Source organism: Anolis sagrei, chromosome 4 (assembly GCF_037176765.1).
Source record: "Anolis sagrei isolate rAnoSag1 chromosome 4, rAnoSag1.mat, whole genome shotgun sequence".
Classification (NCBI taxonomy): Eukaryota; Metazoa; Chordata; class Lepidosauria; order Squamata; family Dactyloidae; genus Anolis; species Anolis sagrei.
Genome location: NC_090024.1, coordinates 31,504,425 through 31,532,096, shown reverse-complemented (window position 1 = coordinate 31,532,096; position 27,672 = coordinate 31,504,425). Strand labels below are relative to the sequence as shown.

General features: G+C 38.3%; 1 protein-coding gene across 4 annotated transcripts in view; it reads left to right on the top strand.

Annotated features, from left to right (window-relative positions):
• The window catches only part of VPS13B (vacuolar protein sorting 13 homolog B), a 382,845-nt gene that overhangs the window by 131,625 nt on the left and 223,548 nt on the right, over window positions 1–27,672 (top strand). For 3 of the 4 annotated variants that reach the window (XM_060775658.2, XM_067467340.1, XM_067467339.1), the window contains exon 20: window positions 20,467–20,576. The exons of the other annotated variant lie outside the window; for it this stretch is intronic. In XM_060775658.2, coding sequence (XP_060631641.2) covers window positions 20,467–20,576 — 110 coding nt within the window. The remainder of the gene's footprint in view (window positions 1–20,466; window positions 20,577–27,672) is intronic. 4 annotated transcript variants of the gene reach the window in all.

The window sequence follows — 27,672 nt, the reverse complement described above, 5'->3', positions numbered from 1 at the left end:
TGTCTGTTTGATACCAGGCACAAAAAGTGCTGGTTTCGGTCTATAAATCCCTAAATTGCCCTGGCCTAGTTTACCTGTTTGAAAGCATCTCCCTTTATGAACCACCGCGAAGACTAAGATCTTCTGGGGAGGCCCTGCTCTTGGTCCCACCACCATCACAGGCGCGTTTGACGGGGATGAGAAAGAGGGCCTTCTCAGTGACCCCCCCTTCCCACTATGGAGCTTCCTTCCTGGCGAGATTTGATCAGCCCCTTCCCTCCTGTCCTTCAGAAAGATGGTAAAACCTGGCTGTGGAACCAAGCCTTTGGGACAGTGCAATAAGGCAATAATAAGAAACCCACTCCGCTGACCGGATCCAGCATGGTGTTTTGAAATAGTGTTAAACAATGGATTTTAAAGTAGATATAACTGATTTTAGTGTTTCTGTATATTTATAGTAATTTTATGTCTTGGTATGGAATACTTGCTGTATATATGTTGTGCTCTGCCCTGAGTCCCCTTCAGTGTGAGAAGGGTGGAATATAAATATTTCAAATAAAATAAAATAATAAAAAGATAGTGAACAGCACAGCATATGATCTGAGTTTTAAAAGTTGCTTAAAAGCTTTGTACTTACAAAATAAGTGTGTAATTGTTACTTAAGTCTAACCTATATATTTTACAAACTTTACCTATGCTAGTAAACAAACCAAATAGCTAACAGCTATTCATCAGATGTAGCCTATGCATGAGATAAATGAAAAATGTTCAGATTTTATAATACTAAATGCTTGATACTAGAACTGTTTTGCTATTTCAGACTACTGGTTGTTTATGATGGCTGTTTTTTATATTGTGTTATGCTCTTGTCTGATAGTTTTTGGTTTTTTTTATGTTGCTGTTTTATTAATTTTAATGTGTTATTGTAATTATGTTGACTGGGCGAGTCCTCATGTAAGCCGCCCCAAGTCCCTTCGGGGAGATGGAGGTGGGGCACAAAAATAAAGCAGTAGTAGTAGTAGTAGTTGTTGTTGTTGTTATTCTTATTGATACTAAGTAAAATATGTTATTAATTTACTGTTGTTTCTTTTACCATCTACATTTATTCAAACATACTTAGATTTACTACACAGGATTTAATTTTTTTTGTGGCCACAGATCAGCATTTAAAGATATGAGAGCAGGAAAGGGGTATAATTAAGAGTAGACACTGATTTCTTTCCTATGGACCTTTCAGATTCTAGCTGTTTTTGCTTGTAGTTGCAATTCAATCCAAGTTATCTATAGAGCTAGTTACATATGTTATGCTTTGGATCAAAAGATAGATAAAAGAGCTCGTGTTACTAAGCACAGAATGATTTAGGGTTTTGTCCATACAACAGAAGGGAGCTGACGTTAGACTTGCAGTGAATATTTCTGAGCAGTTTTCTGTGCCATTAGCGGAACAAATTAAACTTTCACTGGTTGACTGCATATACCTAAACAGTGTAGTGTGGGAGGATTATCAGCCAGTTAGTCTTGTTGGTTTATTGGCAGCAGAGCAGATTTAAACTAAGTTTTCCCATGGCAGGAGTACTGTACTCAAAATTCCAGAAGTTGGACTAAGAAATTTATGAAGTGGTATGAAAGTAAATTACTGAAGAGCCATCAAAGTAAGCATGCTATTAATTGACAATTTATTGACTTCATCCCCGGTGCCAGTTTAAAAAAAATAAAAGAGGATTAACTTACAGACTCTGCTTTGAAAGCTGTGTGAGGTCTTCTGTTTAAAATACTTCAGTTAAGCTGTAATTAATTACCTTAATTAAACAAATATTAGTAAGAAAACAAAGCATGCTTATACTTATAGAACTGAAAAGGCAGTAGTCATGAGATCAGTGTAAATACCTAATCGAAAGTGTGAATCTGGATCTAGTTAGAGCTGAATGCATCAGAGGCTATCTTTGATCTTCTGAGAAACTTGGGACCCATTCAAGTGAATCTCTTGCTGACAGCACTTGACTAATTGCCTTAAATTGCATGATATGTATGCTCCTGGTTGCTGATGGCAAATAATATATAACTTGTTCATACTGCTGAATGTACAGTTTATGGTGGTAAATGTAGAAGCTTCTATAGCAGCAAAATATATATTTGACCCCCCAGCTTGGAGGCTACTATAACGTAATTGTATCAGAAACTTTGGCAGACAGAAGCCCACTGTATCAGCAAGACTGAGTTCCTAGCTGAGATGTTTACCAAGCATGAGTTCAACCCCCTGTAAACCCACAACCGAAGAAACACATTGTTGATTACTATAAGAAGAGATGCATACCCAAGTATTTTTAATTTATGGGAAGGACTTTGCAAATAACAATGCATTGAGGCTTCTGCAATGTCCCACTTGTAGATGTCTTCTGCAAGGGTGCTCCCAGCCTTTTGAACTTTCTGCCACTAAATAGGATTTGAAAGAAAGCTTGCCTGACACCCTGGAGATCCTCTGCCAGTCAAAGTTGGTGACAGAAAGCTGGATATACACAGCTTATTATATACACAGCTTATTACAAAACTATTGATTTATTTTATTTATTTATGATATTTATAGCCCGCCTTTCTCAGCCGTATAGCGACTCAAGGCGGGTTACAGATTGGCACAATTTGATGTCACACATTCATAAAAGTGTCATTAAAAACAATCAACATTACAATGTAAAACATAAATAAAAACTGTTAAATTATCGGTGTCATCTTGTTAAAAATGTTATCCAGTAACATTGTCCGGCCATTCCATGTTCATCATTCGTTGTTCCGTGGTATCTATTCCACTGCATTCTCAAAAGCTTGCTCAAAGAGCCAGGTCTTTACCCTTTTTGGGAAAGTCAGAAGGGAGGGGGCCAATCTAATATCCCTGGGGAGGGAGTTCCATAGTCGAGAGGACAGCACTGAGAAGGCCCAGTCCTTTGTCTCTGCCAATTGCACTTGCAAGGCAGGAGTGGGGTGAGCTCCCACTGTTAGCCCCAGATTCTGCCAACCTGCAGTTCGAAAACATGCAAATGTGAGTAAATCGACCGCTCCAGCAGGAAGGTAACGGTGCTCCATGTGTCATGCTGACCACATGACCTTGGAGGTGTCTACTGACAATGCTGGGTCTTCGGCTTAGAAATGGAGATAAGCACCACCCCCCAGAGTTGGACACGACTAGACTTCATAACCTTTACCTTTTATCCTGTTGGTAATTTGCAATGCTGTAAACTGACTGACGATTGTGCACAAAAGTCAAAACCCCAGGAGGGAACTGTTGTTGTACTTGCAGTATTCAGACCATTGCATAAGCAGAGCAAGCAGCGTGGCTGTTGTGCTACAATATATAAAATAGTAGCACTTTGTGAACAAGGTTGCCCTTTAGTCAATGACATAGGAAGGGGTGGGGTGGGGATGACCCTCTGGACTGTAGAACGTCCTGAATGCACTAATCCCAGTTGATGTCCCCAGATTTTGTAGTTATGATCAGTAGATTTCTTCAAAATATCTTCCTCAAGGGAATAGGGGTAAGAGATCCTCTTCCTTTGCTCTCATTAAAATATTTAAGATTACGTTTCTGTATTCAAATGTGCATTACAGATCCCAAATCAACAGACCAAACATTGGAATTAGATAATTTAGTTCTTGATTGAAAATGGTCACTCTTGCATGTTGCACAAAGCAACTGATTTTGTATTTATTAGATCTAAATCTCATTTGTTTTCCAAGGACCTTTCCCACATTTTATCCACACAGCAATTTATGAGATAGGCCAGGGTTCTAGTTCTTGGATTGGAGACTGCCAATGAAGATCATTGTACCCCATATTTCAGAAGAAGGATCTGGCAAAGCTCTATGAAAAGCCTCCCTCTCCCTTTTTAAACCTTTTAAAAAGCTATTTTGAATTTTCCCTGAGACCAGATGCACAATATATTTAACGATTTAATTAATCTGAAGAACATACAGTTTACCTCATCTCTTTTAAGTGAAAAAGCTGCTTCCCAATAACGCCTATTTGGGAAGTTTCGCTTTTGTTTTTAATACTAGTAACAAATTAATATTAGCATTGACACTTTAGTTTCTGAATAAAGTACCTCAGACCACATTGTGTGGTTGTGTTAAGAGTGATTTCATTTCCTTTAGTTAAATGAAATATATTTGATTTCTATAACATGATACTAAAATGACTAAATAATTTACGTTCTTTCTTTGATATGCTTTAAAGTAGTTCCTTCATGTGCTTTGACATTTAATTAGCCATCTTTTCTAATTAGTTTTTCATCTTTCCTAGTTCATTGAGAATAAGTGTAAATGAATTCTTGACAGCAAGTATTATGGAGCAGCATTGCATGAGGAAGGTTTTCTTGACCTGAAAATTTGGGGATTTGACTCATCAAGCTAGCAGAGGACTCTTTGCCAAAATTGTGAATAGGGTGAAGTAATGAATCTGAGGTAGGTAGGATGGAAGAAGCAAACAGCCATGAAGGGGGAAAAGCAGTGGGAAGTTGGTCATACTCTTTTGCTACAGCCCACACTATGAAACAAAGCCACACTGTGAACTTCATAAAATTTTTAATAAAAAAATAACTGTAGACATTAGTTTCAACTTTTTGTTACAAGTGGCATCAATGTATTGAACAACTTTACTGTATTCTGCTTTACTTTCGTTGGTGGAGAAAATGTATTCATTAAGCATTTAAAAATATTATTGGCTGTAAAATACACATACTTTTTCACCTTAAATATATGTGTTTATACTGCATCTATAAATTAAAATAAGAAACTCAAGGGGCAAAATAAAAAGAGTGTATGTTCTTCCTTTTTGTGACTTTTTGATTTCTTAAACGTAAGTCCTAAATTGAAAAAAATGTAATTTTTAAAAAAACAACAACATTTGACTGCTGCTAAGGTTAAGAAGGCATGTCATTATTCTGAGGTGTGAAACATCTTAGCTATGTCAATCTTTTACTGTTTGAACAAGAAGCAAAATAGTCTTGTATCTTGGAATATTATAATTCCCTCAAGGTGAAATATACAACAGTTTAAGCTATAGAGTCATGATGAAGGGTGAAGATAGTTAAACATGTTAGCAAGTTAAACATGAGCTCCAAATGTGATGTGGTAGCTAAAAAATCCAATAGGATTTTGGCCTGCATAAATAGAAGTATAGCGTCTAGATCCAGGGAAGTCATGCTACCCCTCTATTCTGCCTTGGTCAGACCACACTTGAAATACTGTGTCCAATTCTGGGCACCACGGTTTAAGTGAGATGTCGACAAGCTGGAAAGTGTTCAAAGGAGGGCAACTGAAATTATCAAGAGTCTGGAGAACAAGCCCTATGAGGACCAACTTAAAGAGCTGGGCATGTTTAGTCTGCAGAAGAGAAGGCTAAGAGGAGACATGATGAGGACCATGTATAAATATGTGAGGGGAAGTCATGGGGAGGAGGGAGCAGGCATGTTTTCTGCTGCACTGGAGTCTAGGACGCAGAACAATGGCTTTAAACTACAGGAAAGGAGATTCCACCTGAACATGAGGAAGAACTTCCTAACTGTGAGAGCTGTTCAGCAGCTGCCCTTCTTTGGAGGCTTTTAAACAGGCTGGATGGTCATCTGTTAGGGATGCTTTGAATGCAATTTTCCTGCTTCTTGGCAAGGGATTGACTGGATGGCCCAGGCGGTCTCTTCCAGCTCTATGATTCTATGATATTCTTTTCCTACCTACCCAACAAAGAATTAAAGCTGGAATCATCTGCAGCTTTACTTGAGAGTAAACTCCATTTAATTCTGGAAGATATCTGATTAATAAACATGTAAGGATTGTGTTGTGAATTTCACCCAATTCTATACACAATTAAATGCAAAAACCTGTTTTAACTTTTCTAAACTTGTGGTAAGGTTCTATGGCTACAACAATATTTTAACATATCGAACTAAACACCTGCTATAAGAAAGGCATAGGTCTGGCCAATTCTAATGGCAATTTTCTTAAGTCCAGAGTCCCTTTTGGGGCGAAAGTGATAGAAAAGGCCATGGCTCTGCTTATTCAGGAAAGCAACACCAGAGCTTGGAACTTTAGCACAAAAAGTCAAAATCATTATGATTTTAGTTAGAAGGGCCCATAATTGATTTAATTTATATTTTCATTAGTGGACTATTTTTAAAAAAAAGATGTATTGAGGTAAACTTTATGTAGTCTGGAGAACAAGCCCTTCTGACTTTCCCAAAAAGGGTAAAGACCTGGCTCTTTGAGCAAGCTTTTGAGAATGCAGTGGAATAGATACCACGGAACAACGAATGATGAACATGGAATGGCCGGACAATGTTACTGGATAACATTTTTAACAAGATGACACCGATAATTTAACAGTTTTTATTTATGTTTTACATTGTAATGTTGATTGTTTTTAATGACACTTTTATGAATGTGTGACATCAAATTGTGCCAATCTGTAACCCGCCTTGAGTCGCTATACGGCTGAGAAAGGCGGGCTATAAATATCATAAATAAATAAAATAAATCAATAGTTTTGTAATAAGCTGTGTATATAATAAGCTGTGTATATCCAGCTTTCTGTCACCAACTTTGACTGGCAGAGGATCTCCAGGGTGTCAGGCAAGCTTTCTTTCAAATCCTATTTAGTGGCAGAAAGTTCAAAAGGCTGGGAGCACCCTTGCAGATTATTAACTATCTGTCCATGTTGTTAGTGTGCTTTCATTTTTTTGATCTGAACATAAGTTACATATTAATTATACTTATGTTTATCCCTCATGCTGAAAAGTTATTCATAGGAATTAAAAATTCAAGTGTTGTTTTGTGTGCGTGCGTGCGTGTGTGCTAGGAGTGACTTCAGAAACTGCAAGCTGCTTTAGGTGTGAGAGTATTGGCCATCTGCAAGGACATTGCTCAGGGGATGCCCAGATGTTTTTTGATGTTTTACCATCCTTGTGGGAGGCTTCTCTCATGTCCCTGCACGGGGAGCTGGAGTTGACAGAGGGAGCTTATCCGCACTCTCCCTGGATTCGAACTTCCAATCTGTCGGTCGGATTTTTCCTCAAGCTTAAGGCCTGCCTCTAGAACTTACTATTATATTTACACTCAATTTAGGCAGAGGAAGCTATGACTGGGCTGCGGATTACACTTTGATCCCTATGTTGGTGTGAAACATGGTAGTCAGTGAAGGAAAATAAAGTTTTCTATGGAACACAGTAATGTTCCAGGAAAAACTGATTCAGTACATTAAAGTCTTTTCTTCTGGATTGTATAGATTGTAATGTCTGAACAAGGTTTAACCACACTTGAAGTTGTGGTGGGAATTTACTCTCCAGAAGGCAGGAACTAGAACGAAGGTGTCAAACTCATTGCCATCCGCCTTATAGCTGCTTTCAAAGGGCAGTTGAATCCATGGATACAGAATCTGTGGATACAGAGGACCAGCTATATATATTTTTTTACACAGTGGTGGTTTCTCTTTTGTTTTTATCCAATTTAGGTCCCCAGATGTTATTGATTGACAACTCCCACCGCTTCTTTGTTGCTTGGGGATTATGGGTATTCTCACCCAAGAGCACTTGTGACTCGGGTTGGCAAGAAAGAAAAGACATTTTGAAATCAGACATCCTATACACAAGCCTTGTATCTAAATTCTAACAACGCTACCCTGACTAAAGAAAACAAATTGCAACCTTCCAGATGTTACTCTATCACGACTTTCATTGGCTCTAATTGTGATGTTTAATGATTAGTACAGGAGTTGTAGTCCAGCATCTGAAGGGACAAATAAATTGACATGGCAGGCCAGATTTGGCCTGGGGGCCTTTAGTTTGACACGTATGAACTAGAAAGAAGGCAGGCATTGTTTCTCTGGCTTACTTCTAGTTGGTAAGCAGTCATAGATTTGGAAAACAAATCATTTTCCTCTAGTCATTAGAAGATGATACACCTGTATTAGATAAAATAAATTAATGCTTCTAGATTTCCCCCCTTGAACACAACCATTCAAAGAAAAGGCAATTGCAGTAAAAAGCTGGGAGCACAGTTACAGAGACATTATGTAAACTGATCTTAATGTAGTATGTGTAACTGTGAACAGGATCATAATTGAAGCTTGCAAAAGTAGGTTGGAACTCCCAGCAGCAGAAAACTTTGAAGGTCCAACTTAATCTTATTAGTTTGTTTTTGGATCAGAACTGCAGTTGCAAGAATTATCAGCTTTTTTTCTGCAACTGTAGCAGGGATTCAGCTGCAACTGCTAACTCCAGAAGGCAGAGAAAATCCATCTGCCATAGAGGAAGCTCCTTATTAGTTCCAAATTATGGAGAAAACTGATCTCTTTTCAGTTCTTAAGCTACTTCCATCTGCAGTGAACCCTACAGTTCCTTCTGGTAGTCAGCTGGAATGATAGCCATCAGCATAATCACCAGATATGTGCCATAACTTTGACCTTCTTCAGTCCTGAATAGGGCAGAGACTGTTCTTTGCGCTAATAACTTGACACAGATAAGCCGTTTCCTTCTCTGCACCGGAAATCTACAACAATCTGGTCATGTGAGGCTTTGACATATTCTTCCATCTTTTTCTTATTTGTAAGCCAAACATTTTGCATTAATTGTGTGTGTGAAATGGAAGGAACGAGGCTTTGGTCCCTAAAACTGAATGTTGGTCATTGTCTTCTTACATCCTTAAAGAGGTAATTACCTATATATTACTACCATTGAGTCATTCCACCCTCAACACATCAGCACATGTTGTTGTTGTCTATTCATTCAGTCGCTTCTGACTCTTCATGACCTCATGGACCAGCCCATGCTTGAGCTCCCTGTCAGCCATGACCACACCCAGCTCCTTTAAAGTCAAGCCAGTCACTTCAAGGATGCCATCCATCCATCTTGCCCTTGGTTGGCCCCTCTTCCTTTTTCCTTCCATTTTCCCCAGCATCATTGTTTTCTCCAAGTTTTCCTGTCTTCTCATTAGGTGGCCAAAGTACTTCATCTTTGCCTCTAATATCCTTCCCTCCAGTGAGCAGTCAGGCCTTATTTCCTGCAATCTATTTATTTCCAGCATTTCTACCCCGTCCTTCTCAACCCCCGAAGGGGGACTCGGGATGGCTTACATTTGGCAGAATTTGATGCCATTAAATATAACAAAGCAATATAACAACAATTAAAACAATAAATAGAACATTAATTAAAACAATAAAAACAGTATTAACCGCCATATCATTATTCCAGTCAAATTCCATATCCAAAGGGCTATTTATGCTTGCTGTCCAAAAGCCTGGTCCCAGAACAATGACTTCAATTTCTTCCTAAAAGACAGGAGGGATGAAGCCAATCTTATCTCGTTGGGAAGCAAGTTCCACAGGCGGAGGGCTACAGCCGAGAAGGCCCTGTCTCTCGTCCCCACCAGATGTATTTGCGACGCTGGCTGGAGCAAGAGCAGGGTCTCCCCAGATGATCTTAAACTGCAAGGTGGGACGTAGTGGGAGATGCGTTCGGACAAGTAAGCTGGGCCAGAACCGTATAGACTGGTTAGATCTTCTTGCGGTCCAAGGCAGTCTCAGAATTTTCCTCCAGCTCCACAGTTCAAAAGCGTCTACCTTCCTTCAGTTAGCCTTCCTTATGGACCAGCTCTCACATCCATAGGTAGCTACGGGCAAATACAATCAGCACATGATGACTTTTGAAAACATTTACCTGTGCCAATATAACACTGAACTTTTGAACTCCACATAGGGAGATTGAACTGCTTCTTCCTGATTTTAAGGTCTCTGTGCACTATTATTTACTACTCAGTACACTAAAGGCATCAGATCCTGTTTGATCTCAGCACTAAGCAGGGTCAGCTCCGTTTAATACTTGGATGGGAGACTGTGAATTAATTCCAGGTACTATGGACTGTATTTCAGAGGAAGGAACTGGCAAAATTCTTCTGTGAGTATTTCATAATGACTCTTTGAACCTTGACAAAAGTGCATCTTAACAGATTTGTCTTTATCATGCACCAGTTCAGATTCTCATGGAATTTTATTTAAGGTACACAAAAAACAGTTATAGAGCAGAGATTTGCAACCATGGTTTTTGGAACCCTAGAGTACCATGAGAGATCATGATTGGGGAAAAAAAATCAAAACTTTTGAGCTATAGAGATAATTCTTATTCAAAGATTTCCTGTGATACAAAAAACATCTCAGGATAAAATGCTTGCAAAAGGATGCTTTAAGGAATAAGCTGCGTGCAAGACACATTCAGTGTGCTTATGCAAACATGCAGACTCTTAATAGAGAAAAAATGCATGTACAATTGATAATCTGACACATATCATATATATAATGCAGAGAATTAAATAGAAACCTATAACATATTCACCAATAGGGAGAATTTAGAAGCATGAAAACACAATGGCAGGAAGTAGTAGAAGGGGTAGAGACTACTATGTTTAGGGATGTGACCACTAAAAAAATAGGATTCTGAACATGCAGCTGGGTTATGAAACCACGCTGTGGAGCTACAGCTAAGAAAGAAGCCTTGGAAAAACATGATTTGTAAATCTGCTCCGACAAAGAAGATGACTTGTGAAGTCAGGATTAGATACTTCGTGGGAAACAAGGCTAACAGACACCAGGTAAAGACCCAGGGATGTTAGGAAATGAATTTCACCAGACAGAAATTAGTGATTTTTCAGCAGTGAGACTGCTTGCTAAGTAACAGGTTAAAGTGGGAAAGTTGATATGCCCATGCCAAGAACTGCAAAGTTTCTGATTAAAAGACGAGAACATGATCCAAAAAATTACTGGGTGATGAAACCTTGAATTTATGAAGAATTTAAGATAAGGAATAAACTAAAACAACTAGATCCAACTAGTGTGGGCTGATGTTGTGATCTGCAAGACTCTCCAGGAGTCAATTCTCTTTTGGAAAATTCCCAAGAACAATCTCTTAAGACATGTGGTGGGCATTTCTATCAAGTTTGGAGCCACCCATGACCCCAGACTTTCAGGAGGAAATGCCTTTTTAGTCGTAGCAGGTGTGGGGGTGGGTGCAGGTCTTCTAAGGCAAATGCACCCTTAGAAGGCTAATGCACAGTTGCCTGTCCCTGATCTAGGTTAGCCCAACTCATACATAAGTGACACTGACCTTGGTGGATGATGCTCTTCATAGGACGATCCTAAATTTAACCAAGCTATCAGAGTTTGGAATAAAAAGTGAATGTAATAACACGGTGAAGCTGTCTGTCCATAACTGAGCAATGGTATGATTTTGCTAAACTCAACACCTTAATATGTTGTTGTTGAAAGTGCATTTTATGAAGAATTTAAGATAAGGCATAAGCTAAAACAACTAGTTCCAACTAGTTGTTTATCCTGTTTTTAATTGTTTGATTTGCTTAGATTGTATTGTTATGTTGTGTGTTGAGGCCTCGGCCTGTGTAAGCCGCATCGAGTCCTCTGGGAGATGCTAGCGGGGTACAAATAAAGTTTAATAATAATAATAATAATAATAATAATAATAATAATAATTTTAGGGAGCAGAACTATACCTCTGAGTGGGTTGTTTACACACTTGTGGATCTAAATGTCTGTTGCTGAGTGTTTTCATACTTTCTGCCTGATTAGTGGGTCTCAAGTATATCTTCTGTTTTAAGGAACTATTTTTGATGCTGACTAATTACAGTTCTGGCACTAGCTCATTTATTGTCAACCATGCAGTTTGTTTGTTTTTGTTTTTGTTTTTTTGTAATTTTGGTTTACTGGGTTTCTCCTCTGTATCTGGTGATGCCACTGTCAGTCTCCATGGGAAGCTATGTCAGGCAGCTCATAATGCACATTCAAGGACATCCAAACACAGACTTGGGGTGAGATGTCGCTGTAATTCTTGTGAGTGCAGCAGCTTGTCAATACCGTGTTTCCTTACCTCTTGTAGGAAAATACTATTGTATTGGGAGCGCATTAAAGTACTGCCTCTTAATAATCAAATGCATTTGGTTTTGAATCATTATGTAGGTCAGTTTTGAATTTGTGACATTTGTAAAATAAGAAATAATAAGAAAGGTGGGAATGAAATACAGCAATGGTTAATCCTAGGAACTCCATCAGGATACCATCATGACTGAGACAGGAATTCAGAAGTAGAAATGAAGATGTGAAACTGCCAATTTACTGCTGAGAGGAAAATCTTGCACACTCTGGAGACACAGTTGGACACTGGGTGGTCTTCAATATGATTCTTCAGTGGCATTTTAAAAGAGGGCTATTCAGTAGGCCATAACCTTAAGGTTTTATATTTGCTACTTTCCAGCTAACAGCTGTATGTGTTTTTTTTTTTCACTGAGAAAATACAAGGAGGTTTTCAGAACAAATGATTAAGGTAACTGTAGTATACCTTAATTACTATTTCTGTTAAACGTTACTGCCCCCATATGGACATAGTAAGTAAGGAACATATGGTTAAAGTGTAGGTAAAATTTCAGTAATTATGTTGCATAACTTTCTACTTCAAAATTGCTGAAACCTTGTCAGACAGCAAGATGTTTTGAAGGAAATATTAATTTAAAAAACTGAAGTTTCTCATCCTTTGGCCTATGTAAAATAAGATCTTTTGCATAGCAAAAGCTACTGAATTAATCAGAATTCATTTGCACCTGCAATTGATGTTTAGTTTAGTTTCTTTTTTTTTGTACTTAAATTTTTGGGGGGGATCTTGTTCTGGGGTGTTAGCTGGCCTTGGTTTTTTAATACTTGTAGCCAGATTGTGTTCATTTTCATGGTTTCTGTTGAAATTGTCCATATGCTTGTGGATTTCAATGGCTTCTCTGTGTAGTCTGACATGTAGTTGTTAGAGTGGTCCAGCATTTCTGTGTCCAGGTTGGTTCATCAGGTGCTCTGCTATGGCTGACTTCTCTGGTTGAAATACTTTGCAGTGCCTTTCATGTTCCTTGATTTGTGTCTGGGAAATGCTGCATTTGGTGGTCCTTATGTAGACTTTTCCACAGCTGCATAGTATACGGTAGACTTCTTAGTGGGTATGTAGATAGTTTGTAGGTTGTGTTTCTTTATCAGCTTTCCTATGCGGTCAGTGGTTTCCTTGATGTATAGTAAGAACACTTTTCCTCTGGGTGGATCTTTGTCTTTACTATTGTGGCTTGTTCTTGGCCTTGCAGCTCTTATGATGTATATGGTAAAGTGGCCTGTACAGCCCAGTTTAGGTGGTTAAGTTCACCATGGAGGAGGTGGGGTTCGCAGATTATTTTTATACGGTCTGCCAGGGCTTTAATTCTGTTTTTTTTTTTTAACTTGGGTGATGGTTGGAATTTTTATGTAGGTATCTATCCAAGTGTGTAGGTTTTTTGTAATTTTGTAAATTGGCTTTTCCCATATGTACAACCAAATAAAAGGTGGCTTCATGAGCACTAGCAATTCCAATGAGTGTCAAGCTATATCTTCAAAAATAAAGCAAAACTGTGCCCCAGAATTTCCCAGTATTTTTCAGGGTTTCAAAGATTGTTTCAAAGGTTTAAATAATGTCTTAAAGAAACTATGGCAGGCATGGGAAATTTTGGCACTCCAGATGTTTTGAACTTCAACTCCTGTAATTCCTAACAGCATATTGGCTGTTAGGGATTGTGAGAGTTGAAGTCGAAAACATCTGGAGGGCTGAAGTTTGCCCATGCTTTAACTATGGCTCCCAAATGTTGCTGTTATTCCTTACTAGAATAGACTAATTAAATCATTGGGATTTACCTACATATTGCATAGCGATTTAATGGATCTGCCCAACAAGAAGCCAGCTTTTGTTTAATAAGGAGTATACAGCTTTAATTACATTAAAATTATTGCTACTGCCAAGGCATGTGTTTAAATGGAGGAACAGTTTCTACTAATTTTTAGATTAAAATTAGAAAAACTGTGTCAAGTCAACTATTTTGTAGTTTTTCCAAATAGTTCTTTCACAAAATTCTTTTATTGTCTCTGAGAGCACTGTGTGAAAATCAATTTTGTCAGTAAAAAAAATTATAATTGCACAAGCTGTTCTTGCTTTGGTCCAGTTTGATTCATGTGGTCTAGAATAGGTTCCTCTTTTCAGTTATTTACTGTGTGTACGTGTTTATTTTTGCATAAGTTGAGGAAGTTTTAGGACCAAAATTATGGCTTTTATTCAATTTATGGATATGTCAAAGGCAAAAGTTAGGACAAGTAGCAAGCAAATAGTTTCGTCTCCTTCTAAAAATACATTAGGGCTACATAGTTACAAAGAGCTAAAGAGAAAGAAAAGGACCTGTCTGAGGTGTCACAATGGGGGAGTGGTAAATTGCGTTGCTGATTTTGAAATGTATACATTTATACAACTATAGATACAGAAAGGTGTATAAGTGAGAAAAAAAGAATGAGAATGGAACCTGGAAAAAAAAGGGGTTACGCAAAGAAAGCAGTCTACTGCTGCTAGGGACCCAGCCAGAAGGTAGTGACAAGATGCAGAAGTGAGAAGCATTCCCACCCCATTAATCCTCTGAAGCTCAAAGAAAAGCAGTCTTCCCTCTTTTTTTCACTATCTTTTTTTTTAATTTGACCACATTCAAGTAGCAATGTGAGCAAGCCATTTTGGGTCTTTGAGGTAGAGTGGAACAGCGGTGGCAATTTTTAATACAGACTTACACAAGTATTTCTGGTAACCACATTCCCAAAGATAAAAGCTGAAGAAGCCCATCTCTTTATTTGAGAAGACTGAAGATATTGCAAAGACAGAAAAGGAATAATGGGAAAAGAAAACCCAAAGAAAATGAGAGGGCCAGTAGAAGATGTTCAAAAAGAAAGCAGCGGAAAAGAATGGCCAGTGGGAAATTGTTTACATGGCTTAAAGATTTTGGAAGTCAAGAAGGCTGTGGTTCACACAGTAAACTCAAGCCAGATATGTTTTGAGGTCCAGTTCTCTCTCCTGGAAGTTTCAATAGTGATTTTGGCACTGATTCCAGTTTGATCATTGCCACTAAGCTGGGCCAAGCCTAATTAGAGTTTGGAAGGGAATCCTCTAGGAAATGCCAGGTGCTGTAGATTGTATTTCAGAGCAAGGCAACGACAAACACCCTCTGAGTATTCGTTGCCTAAGAAAACCGTATGAAATTCATGAAGTCACCATAAGTTGACAAGTCACATGAAAGTACTTCTTCTTTTTGCTTACAGCTTTACTATTTAATAGGTGTCTTAAAGGCTGAGGAATCAGAATGGAATGTTTCCTAGTAAAATATAACCCAAATGATTATACCTGAGTTTCCAACTTCATTTTCATGTAGGTTAAAGATTTCAGTTTCTTCAAACTATGAGCATGGTGTTTTGTTCAGGTGTTGCTAGAAAGTGATTTGACAAGTTTATGGAGGATGGTCTGTTATCAGCCCAGATACCTACCTGCCTCAGGTAGCAGACTGAATGGTACATTCCTGTTCTATCTACAGTTCCACAATTAAATGAACGTTTCATTTAAAATGAATTAGTTAGAACAATCATGCAAATCTTTATGCAGTTTGCCTTCTCTTTCCATACGACTGAAGACTTGGGGCCTCAGAACAAATAACCAAGGCACATAAGTTCAGTAAGCTACAACAGAGACTAGATTTTTGCAAAGTTTATCTCTTTTTTCATATTTATCAATAAAATACCCGAGTGGATAACATAGTCCTATCCATGTTATTCACTCAATACTTGTATGAGGGTTTCCCCAACCTTTTGGACCAGGAGTGTATGCTGAGTTCTGAGAAAGTATCATTGAAGATGTCAGAAAATGTCTGTCCGAGCACAACATAGTTGTAGAAATGGACCCAACCATCTGTTAAGCATCCATTTCACAGCTCGGCAAAAAGAGAAGGCGCTCACATGAACATTTGAACAGAAGACAGAGATTGAGGGCATTTTGTACAATATTACAAATGTTGAACATAGCAAGGCACCAACCTTATATTTTCTTAATGCCTCTGAGTCCATGTGGAGCCAAGGATCATCCAGAGGAAAACAAGATTGCAGTTGGATAGAAGCTAATTGTTTCCTTGCATTATATTTTTCTAAATAAAAAAATTGATATCTGCCAGGGACATTACAGATACAGATACCCTGATATCTCTGTCTCTCCTAAAAAAACATGGATACGTAGGCAGTATGCAGAGGGATACTCTGAAGCTAACATGGTTTCTGAATGGAGCCATATACTTCACAAAAGAATGGCAGAACCAGGTGTAGAGGTAACTGCATATTCATTCCAAGATATGTCACTGAGAAATCTTAAAATAACTATCATAACCGTACATGTCACCAACTTTGGGTGGGGACCCTCCATGAATGCCTATGTAACAAGGAAATCTGCTGATTGTTGAGCGTGTTTTTTATTGATTCAAGCCACTCAAGTGGCTCTAATGGATTTCCGGGAAACAGTCCAGTTATACGTATCTTAATATGAATGGACAGTGTGCTGTTTGAACCACATATAAAGAGACAGAAGTGATACTGATGAGGTCATTTCTGAATACATATAAGGTGGACATATATAGAATTTCACACATTTATGTGTACGCACAACAGTTGTATTAGAAAATTTAGTTAGTCTTTCTTCAGAGAAATACTTTGTGTAAACATGTAAAATCTGAAAAGAATACTAGTCCTTGTTCCAAAATTAGTCATCCTGATGAAATCATAAAACATCTGTAAGATTATGTGTTGTGTAAATAAACATTGTGTTCTATCATAATCATGAAGATTTTACATAGTTTATGTAAAACATTTTTAACATCCAGAATAAGATTTATATAATCATGAACATAACCTGTGTGTCTCCGAAATTACCATGAGAACTACTTTTCTTTCTTAGTAGTTTTTAAAAGTTGGGGAAATAATAAATAAAATTATCATAAAAGATGAAAAGATAGCATAATTTGTATGTATTTTCCTAATAATTTAAAAGTTAATTCATTGGGTTTTTTTATATAATCCTACATCATTTTTGTCTGGTGATTTCATTGCTGAGACTAGTTACTGAGTATTTTGATACATGATAGGTGTTATAATGATTATGTGTTATCTGCATTTCTTTTATATAGCAGTCATGTTACAAAAACTATAACAATAATATTTGCATTACCCTTGGCAAATCTTGTGTGTATTTGTGTACTGAAAAGGCTGCACAGATTTGTTTATAAAAACATTTCTTTAGTACTCTAAATCAATCGATAAATCTATATTTAGGGACTCAGGATGGCTTAAAACATAAAAGGCAAACATTCAATGCCATAAAAATAAACAACAAATTAAACAAAATAGATAAATAGTGTAAAACATTCAATCATAAAAAGCAAATCACAACAAAAGACCAATAAACATATTTCACACATCAATAAAAAACAGGGTTATCAGCCATATCTATAGTCCATTCCTTATTTAACCACATAAAATATCCATGTGGTTAAATCTAAGTTTTCGAAAGAAGTGGAAACATCTAATCTCTGTTCATTCTATTATTAGCTTCTGTTTTAAAAAAAGAAAAAAAAGCATCTCTCTTTCTAGTTATTCATAGTAGGTTTCTTATGAACGATATGACCTGTATGCTGGAGGAATATTGGCACAATTGCATATGGAAGAGGTTTTGCAATACTCTTTATATAATGCCGTTGTAAAGTTGCTTTAGCAGTGAGATGCCCATGTAAACAGATTTCATATTTTATATAGAGCTATACATTCACTTTTGTGTTGTAGATTACAAACTAGTAATAACACAACCATGGGCAGCATTACTTTTCTGATGTAATGAGTTGTAGTTGTTACATAAGAAACATTGGTCGGGGAGAGAACTTGGGGGATTTTACTCTCATGGTCTTGAAATAACAATAACTAAAATTTAAAATGGAATATTTTACTAACAAGCATATATACTGAGAGTAAGGTTACGAGTCATGCCTGCCATTTTTTTAAAGAAAGTAACAAAACTCCATTAACATATTTCAGGTTTCCTTTTATTACAATCACAAACACAGTTACTTAAAATAATTCCTGTGTATTTATTAAAAACGAAATGTGCTCAAGATGTTTTGGAATGTATTTCAATAAATTTGACTGACTTTAATTATTTATATATACAAAAAGAAAAAGTTTTTTGCACCTGTCCCTAAAAATCTTCTGCAAATTTATGATGAGACCGATATAAGAGAGTTAATGGAAATCTTTTTTTGTTAACTTCTAAGAGATGGATCAACTCTTCAGTTTTGGTATATTTACTGAATTAGATACTATGTGACCATGACCTAGAATACTTTCATGTTTTAATCTTTTCATGAAATATTCCCATGGACATTTCTGAGAGCTTTGTTTTCAGTAGTACATATTTTTTGTAGCTACGTTGATATAAAAGAAGATTGCTAAGTCAGTATTACAGGAAACATTTGGTAGGCATGTAGACTTACCCAGTGCTTAGACTTAGTTATTCTATTTTATCAAGCCTGTGGTTTCAAAAGGGACTTTTAAAAAAGGAACGATGAAATAGGTCTACCCACTACAGTTCATCAATAAATAGGAGAAATATGTCTTATATTTAAGTCCTTACTTGTGGCTTGCCAGGACAAATGTGTCTATGTCAATGGTCATATCCTCTCTGTTATATGTTGCAGAAGCCCAAATGGTATATGTGGACTACTTCTTCATTTTTCTGGGCTAGTCAGTTAGGCAGCTGGCAGACTCTTCTGAAGTGTCAGAGCCACTCCTAGGCAGACATCGGATGTTTTCTCCCTGGTCTACCTGGAGAGCTTAAAACTGCTCTCTTTTGGGACCTCATCATAGTTACCCTTTTTACCATCCCAGGATGCTAAAGGGACAGTCCAGCGATGGATGGGCATGCTGCCCATCACATGATATTGCTGGACTTCCTGTTAAAGCCCTGCCCTCAATCAGAGTGGAAGTGTCCTAAAATGCTTCTCTCCCAACATGGCCATGCTCCCATGTTGTGCTGGCTCCAATGTTTCCTGTGATGGAGGTAGCATTGTCACTCGGGAGTGGTGTGCAGGGCAACAGAGCTATCCCGCAACCCTGCCATTTCACCACGAAGGATGGCGAAATGGCACTGGGGGGAAGGGGCATCCATATGATAAGGTCAAATGTGTGCCAGTCCAGCTTGCCTCCTCTGCCTCTTTCTTGTTTCATATGATATACTTTTGTAATAAGAACTGAAATTGTCTTTGTGGTTTGCTTATAACAAATTTGTGTGATGGTTTCGACATACGGCCAGATCCAGTTTAGGGAGGAAACAGGACTATATGCTGGTCATCCTGTTGTAGAAGTCCTCAAAACGGCCGGGGATAGAGGGCCAAGATGCATACAGGTCAGGGCTCTTGGGCTTACCCCTTGCTGATGGACATCTCTGCAGTGGTTTGTACCCAAGTAGAACCCCATTTCCTGTCAATCCATGTTGAATCCAATTTCTTGTCTTGTCATCCACAACCAGAACCAGTTGGGCAGGGGAATATCACTGGTCAGTAATTCCATAGTGTGCCAAGTCTTTACAGCTATATAGCTCAATGAAGCTTTGGCCCATTTTACTTCAACTCTATGTGCTGTATTCTGTTCTACCATCAACCACTTTTATTGTTTTATCAATTCTCAGGCTTTACTTAACACTCAGAAATTGCAACAAAGTGTAAGGGAAGTAATGGCCTGTTTTTCTTTCATGCATTTGCAAGACATACCAATTGCTAGCTAATGAAATTTTGTATATCCCGTGAGTACAACTAATCCTTGTTGCTTTTTAAACATTCTTCTACAGTAGTTTCATGTGATGGAATAGTCAAGACCTCTTGATGTTAAACTATATCCTTTCTTTTTAGAGCTGCTTAGATAAAATCAAACACTAAAGCTCTAATGCGGGTGCTGTTTTTATTCTTGTTTTGTTTGACTCTGAACTTTATTTTTCCCTAAAGGACTTATATTCAGAGCATCTCACAAAAATATGCAAACAAGAATAAAATAGCTATCAACCAGGGCAATCAGGATATGGCAAAAGTGAAGCTAGAAAATATCACATGAAAACTATGAGTAGTTGCTCTTCTGTGTGATTGGCAAATTGAATAAAGACAAGGGAGAAATGAGAGGAAATGCAAACTTTTATAGTTAATCAGTAGGTTGAATGGTGATCATGTAAGTGGAAACAGAATACCAAAGGAGGACCACTACTGGGAATTATGGAAGAGTTGTTTATTCTTTGACATAATGAGTTTACAACTTTGATAAATATCCAACATGAAATATCAGATGACCAATAGATTCTTGAGAGGGAAGGAATGAGGTGGAAATGTAAAACTGCTATCAATGGCTTGAAGGAGTTATGAGATTTCATAAAGTCAGCTTGAAAAAACTGGTAACAGGGGACCAAGATTTGAACTGTGAGCAGTCCCAACAGAGAAAGTGAAGCCTTGCCCAGTAAAAACATTGAATAAACAGCATTATATTTTTGTTGTTTTTTTATGTAGGAGCTGTGCTTTTAGCCAGTGTACAAGGATTAACCATCAACATTGATCCAGTTTTATATACTTGGCTTGTGTATCAGCCTCAGAAACGAAGCAACAGGCCTATGCAGCAGGTAGGAAATGTTGACAATTTGTTGTATGTATCTTGTAGGAAGAACCACACACTAATCCATTTACTTGTTATGGGGGTATGAGTGGATCCTTTTAGCTTCTGCTTTTAGAATACTATAGAAAAGGGGTGATTTGGCCACAGTTAATGGGACAGAAAACAAGATGCTATAATCCCACATCTCATAGAGTGAAGGTATACATTTTTTCCCAGTAGGAGAAATGCTGCTAATTGTTAATAAAATCCTTCTGTTTTATATAGCATTTGCTAACCCGGATGTCCGTTCACTTGATAATTACTGTAAAATTCTACTTGGACTTCTTTCTGTTTTAACCCACTTGTTTTGAGGATACAGTGTTCCCTCGCTTTTCGCGGACTCTCTGTTTTGCAGTTTTTCTTCCTTGCTACTCACCAGGCTGAGTCCTGGTTCTGTCACCAGGACCTGGCCTGGTGAATAGCGAGGAAGCGAGGGAGGAAGGGCCATAAAAGCAGAAGCAGGAGCCTGGAAGAGGTGGCCAGGCTCCTGCTTCTTCCGCTGCTGTTGCCCTTGCCACCCACGCTCACTCACTGATCTGACCTCCTCCCCTTCTCAGTCACTGGGTCCTGGCAGCAGAACCAGGACTCGACCCATTGAGTAGCAAATGAGGGGGGTGAGTGAGAAAACGAGAAGGGTGGCAAAGGTGGCAATGGCTGCAGAAGCAGACGCCTGGCTGCCTCTTCCAGACTCCTGCTTCTGCCGCCACCGCTGCCTTCCTTAGCTCGCTCACTCACCAGGACGGATCACAGCAGCAGAACCAGGACTCAGCCCGGTGAGTGAGCGAGCAACGGAGGGTAGAGAGGTATAACCGGGGTTCTACTGTATATAACATCCCTACTTTGCGAATTTTCACTTTTCGCGGGTGGTCCTGGAATGTAACACCCGCAATAAGTGAGGGAACACTGTAACATCAGTTAAAAAGTGAATAATATTTACAGAAAGATAAAAGTGGGGAAATGTATTATATAATATTATTTCTAAAGAATTTACCTAACTTTGACTCAGTCTCAACCAATTAACCTCAAAGAAAAAAGCTTATATTATTTTCAGAAGATAAGCAGAGGTAACCTTGGGGAGAAATGGCATGGTTGAATGACAGCTGCAATGAACCATTCTATGACCTTGTATGGTAGCAACAAACAGATAGCATAGTTGAGTATAGTTTTTAGTTTCTGACCTCTAGAAGTGTTAAATAGACACTTCTGTCAGTTAATCACATCTATAAGCTGACAGATTGGGAAAAGTTGCTTTAAATGATACTTCTTGTATTGTTGATCTTTCATACTGCAAAAGAGGTTTTGGAATGGAAGAAGGGAATCACCCTGAAGTGCAGGAAATGAAAATTAATAAAGTTGTTATAAAACTTAATGCCAGGGTTGATTATCCAGGGACAGGTATAATAATGCGGTCCTGATGCACCCCTTTCTGTCTTCTGAGCAATACAAGAGGCACCTGATGACTCTAGTTTAGTGGTTCTCAACCTGTGGATCCCCAGATGTTTTGGCCTTCAACTCCCAGAAATCCTAACAGCTGGTGAACTGGCTAGGATTTCTGGGAGTTGTAGCCAAAACACCTAGAGACTCACAGGTTGAGAACCACTGCTCTAGCTTATGCTAGACATTTTTTTCAAGCTCAAAGGTGCTACAGTACCCCTTTATATTTTTAAAGAGCATTATTGTTACTCTATCTTGAATATTGCTACTGCTTTTGAAAATAGCTATTTCAAAACTTTGGCTGCCTGAGATTAACAAGATATGGGACATCTACAGTGTAGAATGATGCACTCTGGTATCAGTTTAACTGCAGTGGCACAATGCTAGGAATGCTAGGAAATTATGGGGATCCTCATTTTCTCTGCTAATGTGTTCTGATGCCTCACCACACTACAGCTCCCAGTATTCTGTAGCATTGAGCCGTGGCATTTAAAGTACTGTCAAACTCTACTGGTCTACTGTAGATGCATCTGTAGTAGTTCTCCCCATCCAGGTACAGAAGGGAACCAGTTTCTCTGTTGAATGTTCCTTCAACACTGGCGATAGGACAGCATCTTCTAATACACATAAAAGCAAGAAAAAAAATGTAGCTTGAGGGGGGAAAGACAGATTGCATGATGCACACAACCCTATCCACTTTGCCCCCCTCCCTTTAAATCTGTTACAACAGGCTGGTGCTTCAAGTATGCTCAATAGTAGCAATGACCCTGGTTCAAGATATGATTAATATTGCATCAGCCTTCATACATTGTTCAGATAACAGACTCTCTTCAGGGACACAAAACACTGTAAGTCAGTGCATTGTTTTATTCCAGAGTTTGGACCAGTGGCCAAGAGGATTTGGTTTGCCTTGTAAACCCTCCTCTATCCACTTTTAAGTGTGCTGTGGAAACTCATTTAGAACTTGATCTTAGGTTGCTGTGACCCTTAACTAAAAAGCTTTAATGTTTAAGTTACTTGTGCAGCAGAAGTCAGAAGTGGGTGATCCTTGAGGGGAGGAATGGTACCTCGTAGTCCATGTTTTAGAGCAAACATTTTCCATCCCTTCTCTGCTTCTTACTGGTCATGGGTAAAAACACCCAGAATCTAGACACGTGATTATCAATAAGAAGAGACCATTACTACAAACAATTGCAGATTTTTAATTTCTTAGTATGATTTTTCAATTGGAGGATAGCCTTTATAAAAACACCCTACAGTTCTGTAAATAATCCAGTATTTGTTAACTTTTGCATAGAGCCTTTGTTCCTATCTAAACCAAACAATTTCATTGGATCTATTAAAGGAGGAAAGATCTTTAATTATCTCTCCTTGGGATATTAGCTACTTTCATGGATTTGCCTTGGTTTTTTTTTTCCTCTGTAGGTATCTATAAAGGAATCTGAGTTTCCTCTCTTAGCTAGAATAACACCAACAGTGTTTTGTCTCCTTCCTAGAACTCTCTGACAATTATCATGGATTTGCTATCATGTTGGGAAGATAAAGAAGCCCCACTATACACCATCTGAAAACCCCCAGTGTCTCAGTAACTAATACGTTTAATATATCCCCTCATCACTATCAGATGCTGAAAGGTGCTCAAGACTGGGAAACAGATTTACCAGATGTCAGTAGTTACAACCCAGATAATAGATTTTGACTGAAAGATTTTGATACTTTTAAAAAAAGCATAGATTCACTTTGTGTGATTTTTTATTTTGTTCCAGATGCCACTTTGAGACATTAAAGCCACTTAAAGTTGAAAGATAGTGTGAAGATATCCCAGGAAGTTATAGTAATAATAAATACATTGAATTTGATATATAAATATAATTAAGGAAGATCCATCAAGAAGATATGCTCAATTCTCTGATGATGATGATGATGATGTTTGTTTATATCCAGCCTTTTCTCTTCACAAAGTAGACTCAGAGAGTAGTTAGAGTAATATCCTTTTCTCATTGTTATTTTGAAGAATCTGTTCTAACAAAGTATTCCATTTGGTGCTTTTGTTTTAAATAATTCCCAAAGCATTTTGATACAGACAAATAATATAGTGGATAGTGGCAGAGTGGGAAAATATGATGGTCATTGCTTCCTTGAAACAAGGCAAAGTTCCAAGTTACCTAAAGGAGGCAGTTGTGAGACCTATATTTTAAAAGTCCTTCCTTGAACCCCTCTATAATGGACAATTATTGGCCAGTGTCCAACCTCCCTTTTCTGAATAAAGTCTTGGAGCATGTAGTGGTCTCCCAACTCCAGGGATTTCTGGATGATATGGATTATCTAGATCCATTTCAATCTGGTTTCAGGATTGGTTATGGAACAGAGACAGCTTTGGTCACCTTACACAGGGAGCTAAACAATGGGAGTGTGTCCCTGTTGGTTCTCCTGGATCTCTCTGCAGCTTTGGATATAATCAACCATGGTATCCTTCTGGGTCATCTCACTGGGATGGGACTGGGAGGCACTGTCTTACAGTGGCTCCAGTCCTTCCTGGAGGGCCTTACCCAGAATATGTTGCTGAGGGACTCCTGTTTGAACCCCTGGCTGTTGACTGTGAGGTTCCTCAGAGTTCCATTTTGTCCCCCATGCTATTTAACATATACATGAAACTGCTGGGAAAGGTCAACCCGACTTCTGGAGTTTGGTGCCACTTATATGTAGATGACACCCAACTCTACTGCTCCTTTCCACCTAAAGCCAAGGAAGCCATCCCAATTCTAAACCAGTTTCTGTCGTCAGTAATGGACTACATGAGGGCAAACAAATATAAACTTGATCCAGACAAGAAAGAGGTATTCCTGATCAGTCAGAAGGCAGATCAGGAAATAGGGATCCAGCTTGTGCTGGATGGGATAACACACCCCCTGACGACACAGGTTTGCAATTTGGAGGTCTCCCTGGACTCAGCACAAGTGTCAGAAGTAGCCAGGAGAGCCTTTGCACAATATAAACTTGTGTGCCAACTACACCTGTTCCTTGAGAAACCAGATCTGATCATGGTAGTACATGCCTAGTTACATCCCGTCTGGATTACTTTGATGTGCTGAAGGTGGGGCTGCCTCTGAAGAGTGCTCAGAAACTTCAGGTGGTCCACAGAGCTCCAGCCAGGTTGCTAACTGGGGCTGGCTACAGGGAACGGACAACCCACTGTTGCAGCAGCTCTACTGGCTGCCAGTCTGTTTCTGGGCAGAATTCAAAGTGCTGATTATGACTTTAAAGCCCTAGGTGGTTCAGTCCAGGCTATTGAGTTGACTGCATTTCCTTGTACGAACCTGCCTGGGCCCTGAGATCATCGGGGGAGGCCCATTTCTTGGTTTCCAACTCGGTTGATGGGAATAAGAGAGCGGACCTTCCTTCTCTATGGTTGCCCCTCGACTCTGGAACTCTCTGTCCAGAATGGCTCCCTCCCTGCTGTCTTTCCAGCAGAAAGCTAAAACCTTTTTATTCAGACAGGCTTTTAAATATGAAGGTGTTTGAGATCTGGTCAGGGAGTGCTGTGGTTTTGTGTGCTTTTTTGGTTTTAACCTGAATTGTTTTTAGAATTGATGATTTTAAAAAACTGTTTTAATATTTGTATATTTTAAGTTGTATTGTAGTGCTTTTAATTGTGAGCCACTTTGAGACTTCGTATAGAGAGAAAAAGTGAGATATAAATAATAATAATAATAATAAGAAGAAGAAGAAGTCGTCTTAAATAAAAATCTTGCAATGCCATTCTCATCATGTTTGTGAACAGTTAGAAAGTAATTTGTTTTATGAACTGTTGCCCTTTTGATATGAACCCTTACCCTTTTGATAAGAGCATGTGGAGGAGACTGCTGGAATAGGTCTGAGTATAGATTTTCAATATAACTGTAGTTAGGTGGATCATGCTTTCAAAATACAGCATATTGTTTTAAACATGTGCTTTCCCTCCTGCACATAGTAATACAGGCCAAATTGTGGTGGCTGTTACATATTTTGGTAAGGATCTATGTAGTTCCTGTTGCAACAATGCGGTTACTGCTTTAGGGGCAAAGAGGATGTTTTTCCATATCCGCATTTGGCTTCTGCATGCATCTGAACATTTTTTTTTATTTTGAGTAATGAACAATGTGGACATTCAGTGGGGAAAAAAGAAATTCATGATAGAGTTTATGAGTGCCTGCATAAATTTGCATAATACCCCACTTTTATTCACTGGTCAGTAGTAAAATATGATACATATCTATTTTATTCTTTTAAAAAGATGTTTTAGCCCAATATGAAGTTTGGGCTTATGGCAAATATAGTTTAGATTTTCTCCAGTAAATGCCCATTTATAGTTACGGTGCAGGAGACGTCTGAAAGAAATAGCTAATAAAACTGTTCCCATTGTCACATAAGAAATCCTTCAATTAACATAAACACATTTGATATGCTAATACTCTTATATTAATAATTGTAGAATAGAAGCAATATTAGACATTTTCTGTCAGTGGTTTGGATAGTAAAATATTAATATAATCCTCTTTCTACATATACCTCCAAACCAGCAGAAGAGCATTTCTAGAGTTGAGAAATTTGATATTGTTGGATTTAGCACTGGGTGAACCCCGAAAATGTTCTTGTATGAACCTTGTGTAATTTATCTTGGGAGCTAAAAAAAAAAAAAAAGGTTTAAAGAGCTCTTTCAATTGTTTATAAAATGAAATATTTTGGCGCACTGAAGGTGCTTGTTCTTATATAATTTACATTATTGATCTCATATATTTTTGTCTACATAATTTTGGAGATTAGAAATATCTTGTGTTTTTAAGGCACTAGGGAAGCTTTCATTTCTCAAAGCTGTAGTTTAACAAAGCCACCTCCTAGATTGTGCAGTATTGATTTCTAAATCAGTGCAAGTACTGCTTCATTGTCAGAATGAATTTGCTAAAATAGCAGTTTTCACTGACCACCGTTTGAGCTAAAGCAGATTTTTGTCTTTCAGTTGACTACAACTCCCATTATCTGCAGCCAGTATAGATTGAAGGCTGAGCTATATAATATATAACAACTGGACCATTCAATCTATATTTATTTGCATTTTCAAGAACTAACTCCCTCTGTTCTCTTGGCACCCCTTTGAGTGGAAATGCCAAAGATCTTCCATTTTTTTCCATTGGGCACTCAAAATGCTCATAAGTATCTTCCAGACAGACAATATGTGTAGTTGCAGGCATGTAGCCGGGGGGGGGGGGGGGCTTGGGGGCTTCAGCCCCCCCCCCCCCAATTCTCATGGTGGTCTGCAAAAAGGCCTTACTGGTGAATTATTTAAACTGTTATGTTTATTCATATCATGATCTGATCACCATGCTCAATATATCTCGTATGCATGGGGGTATTGGGGTAACAATGCAAAAGGTTTGCTAGGGAAGACCCTCTTTCACTCAGAAGCAGCCCCCCCCATCAAACTCAGCCCCCCCCCCCCCAATCAAAATCCTGGCTACAGGCCTGTGTGGTTGGTGCTTTTTTATTTTCCTGTGACAGACAAAACTTTTGTCTTTCACCACTGTCCTCAGAAAAGGGTAGTTCCTAATTTGATAAGAGATTGAGGTACAGTACATAAACTGATACAAAAATAA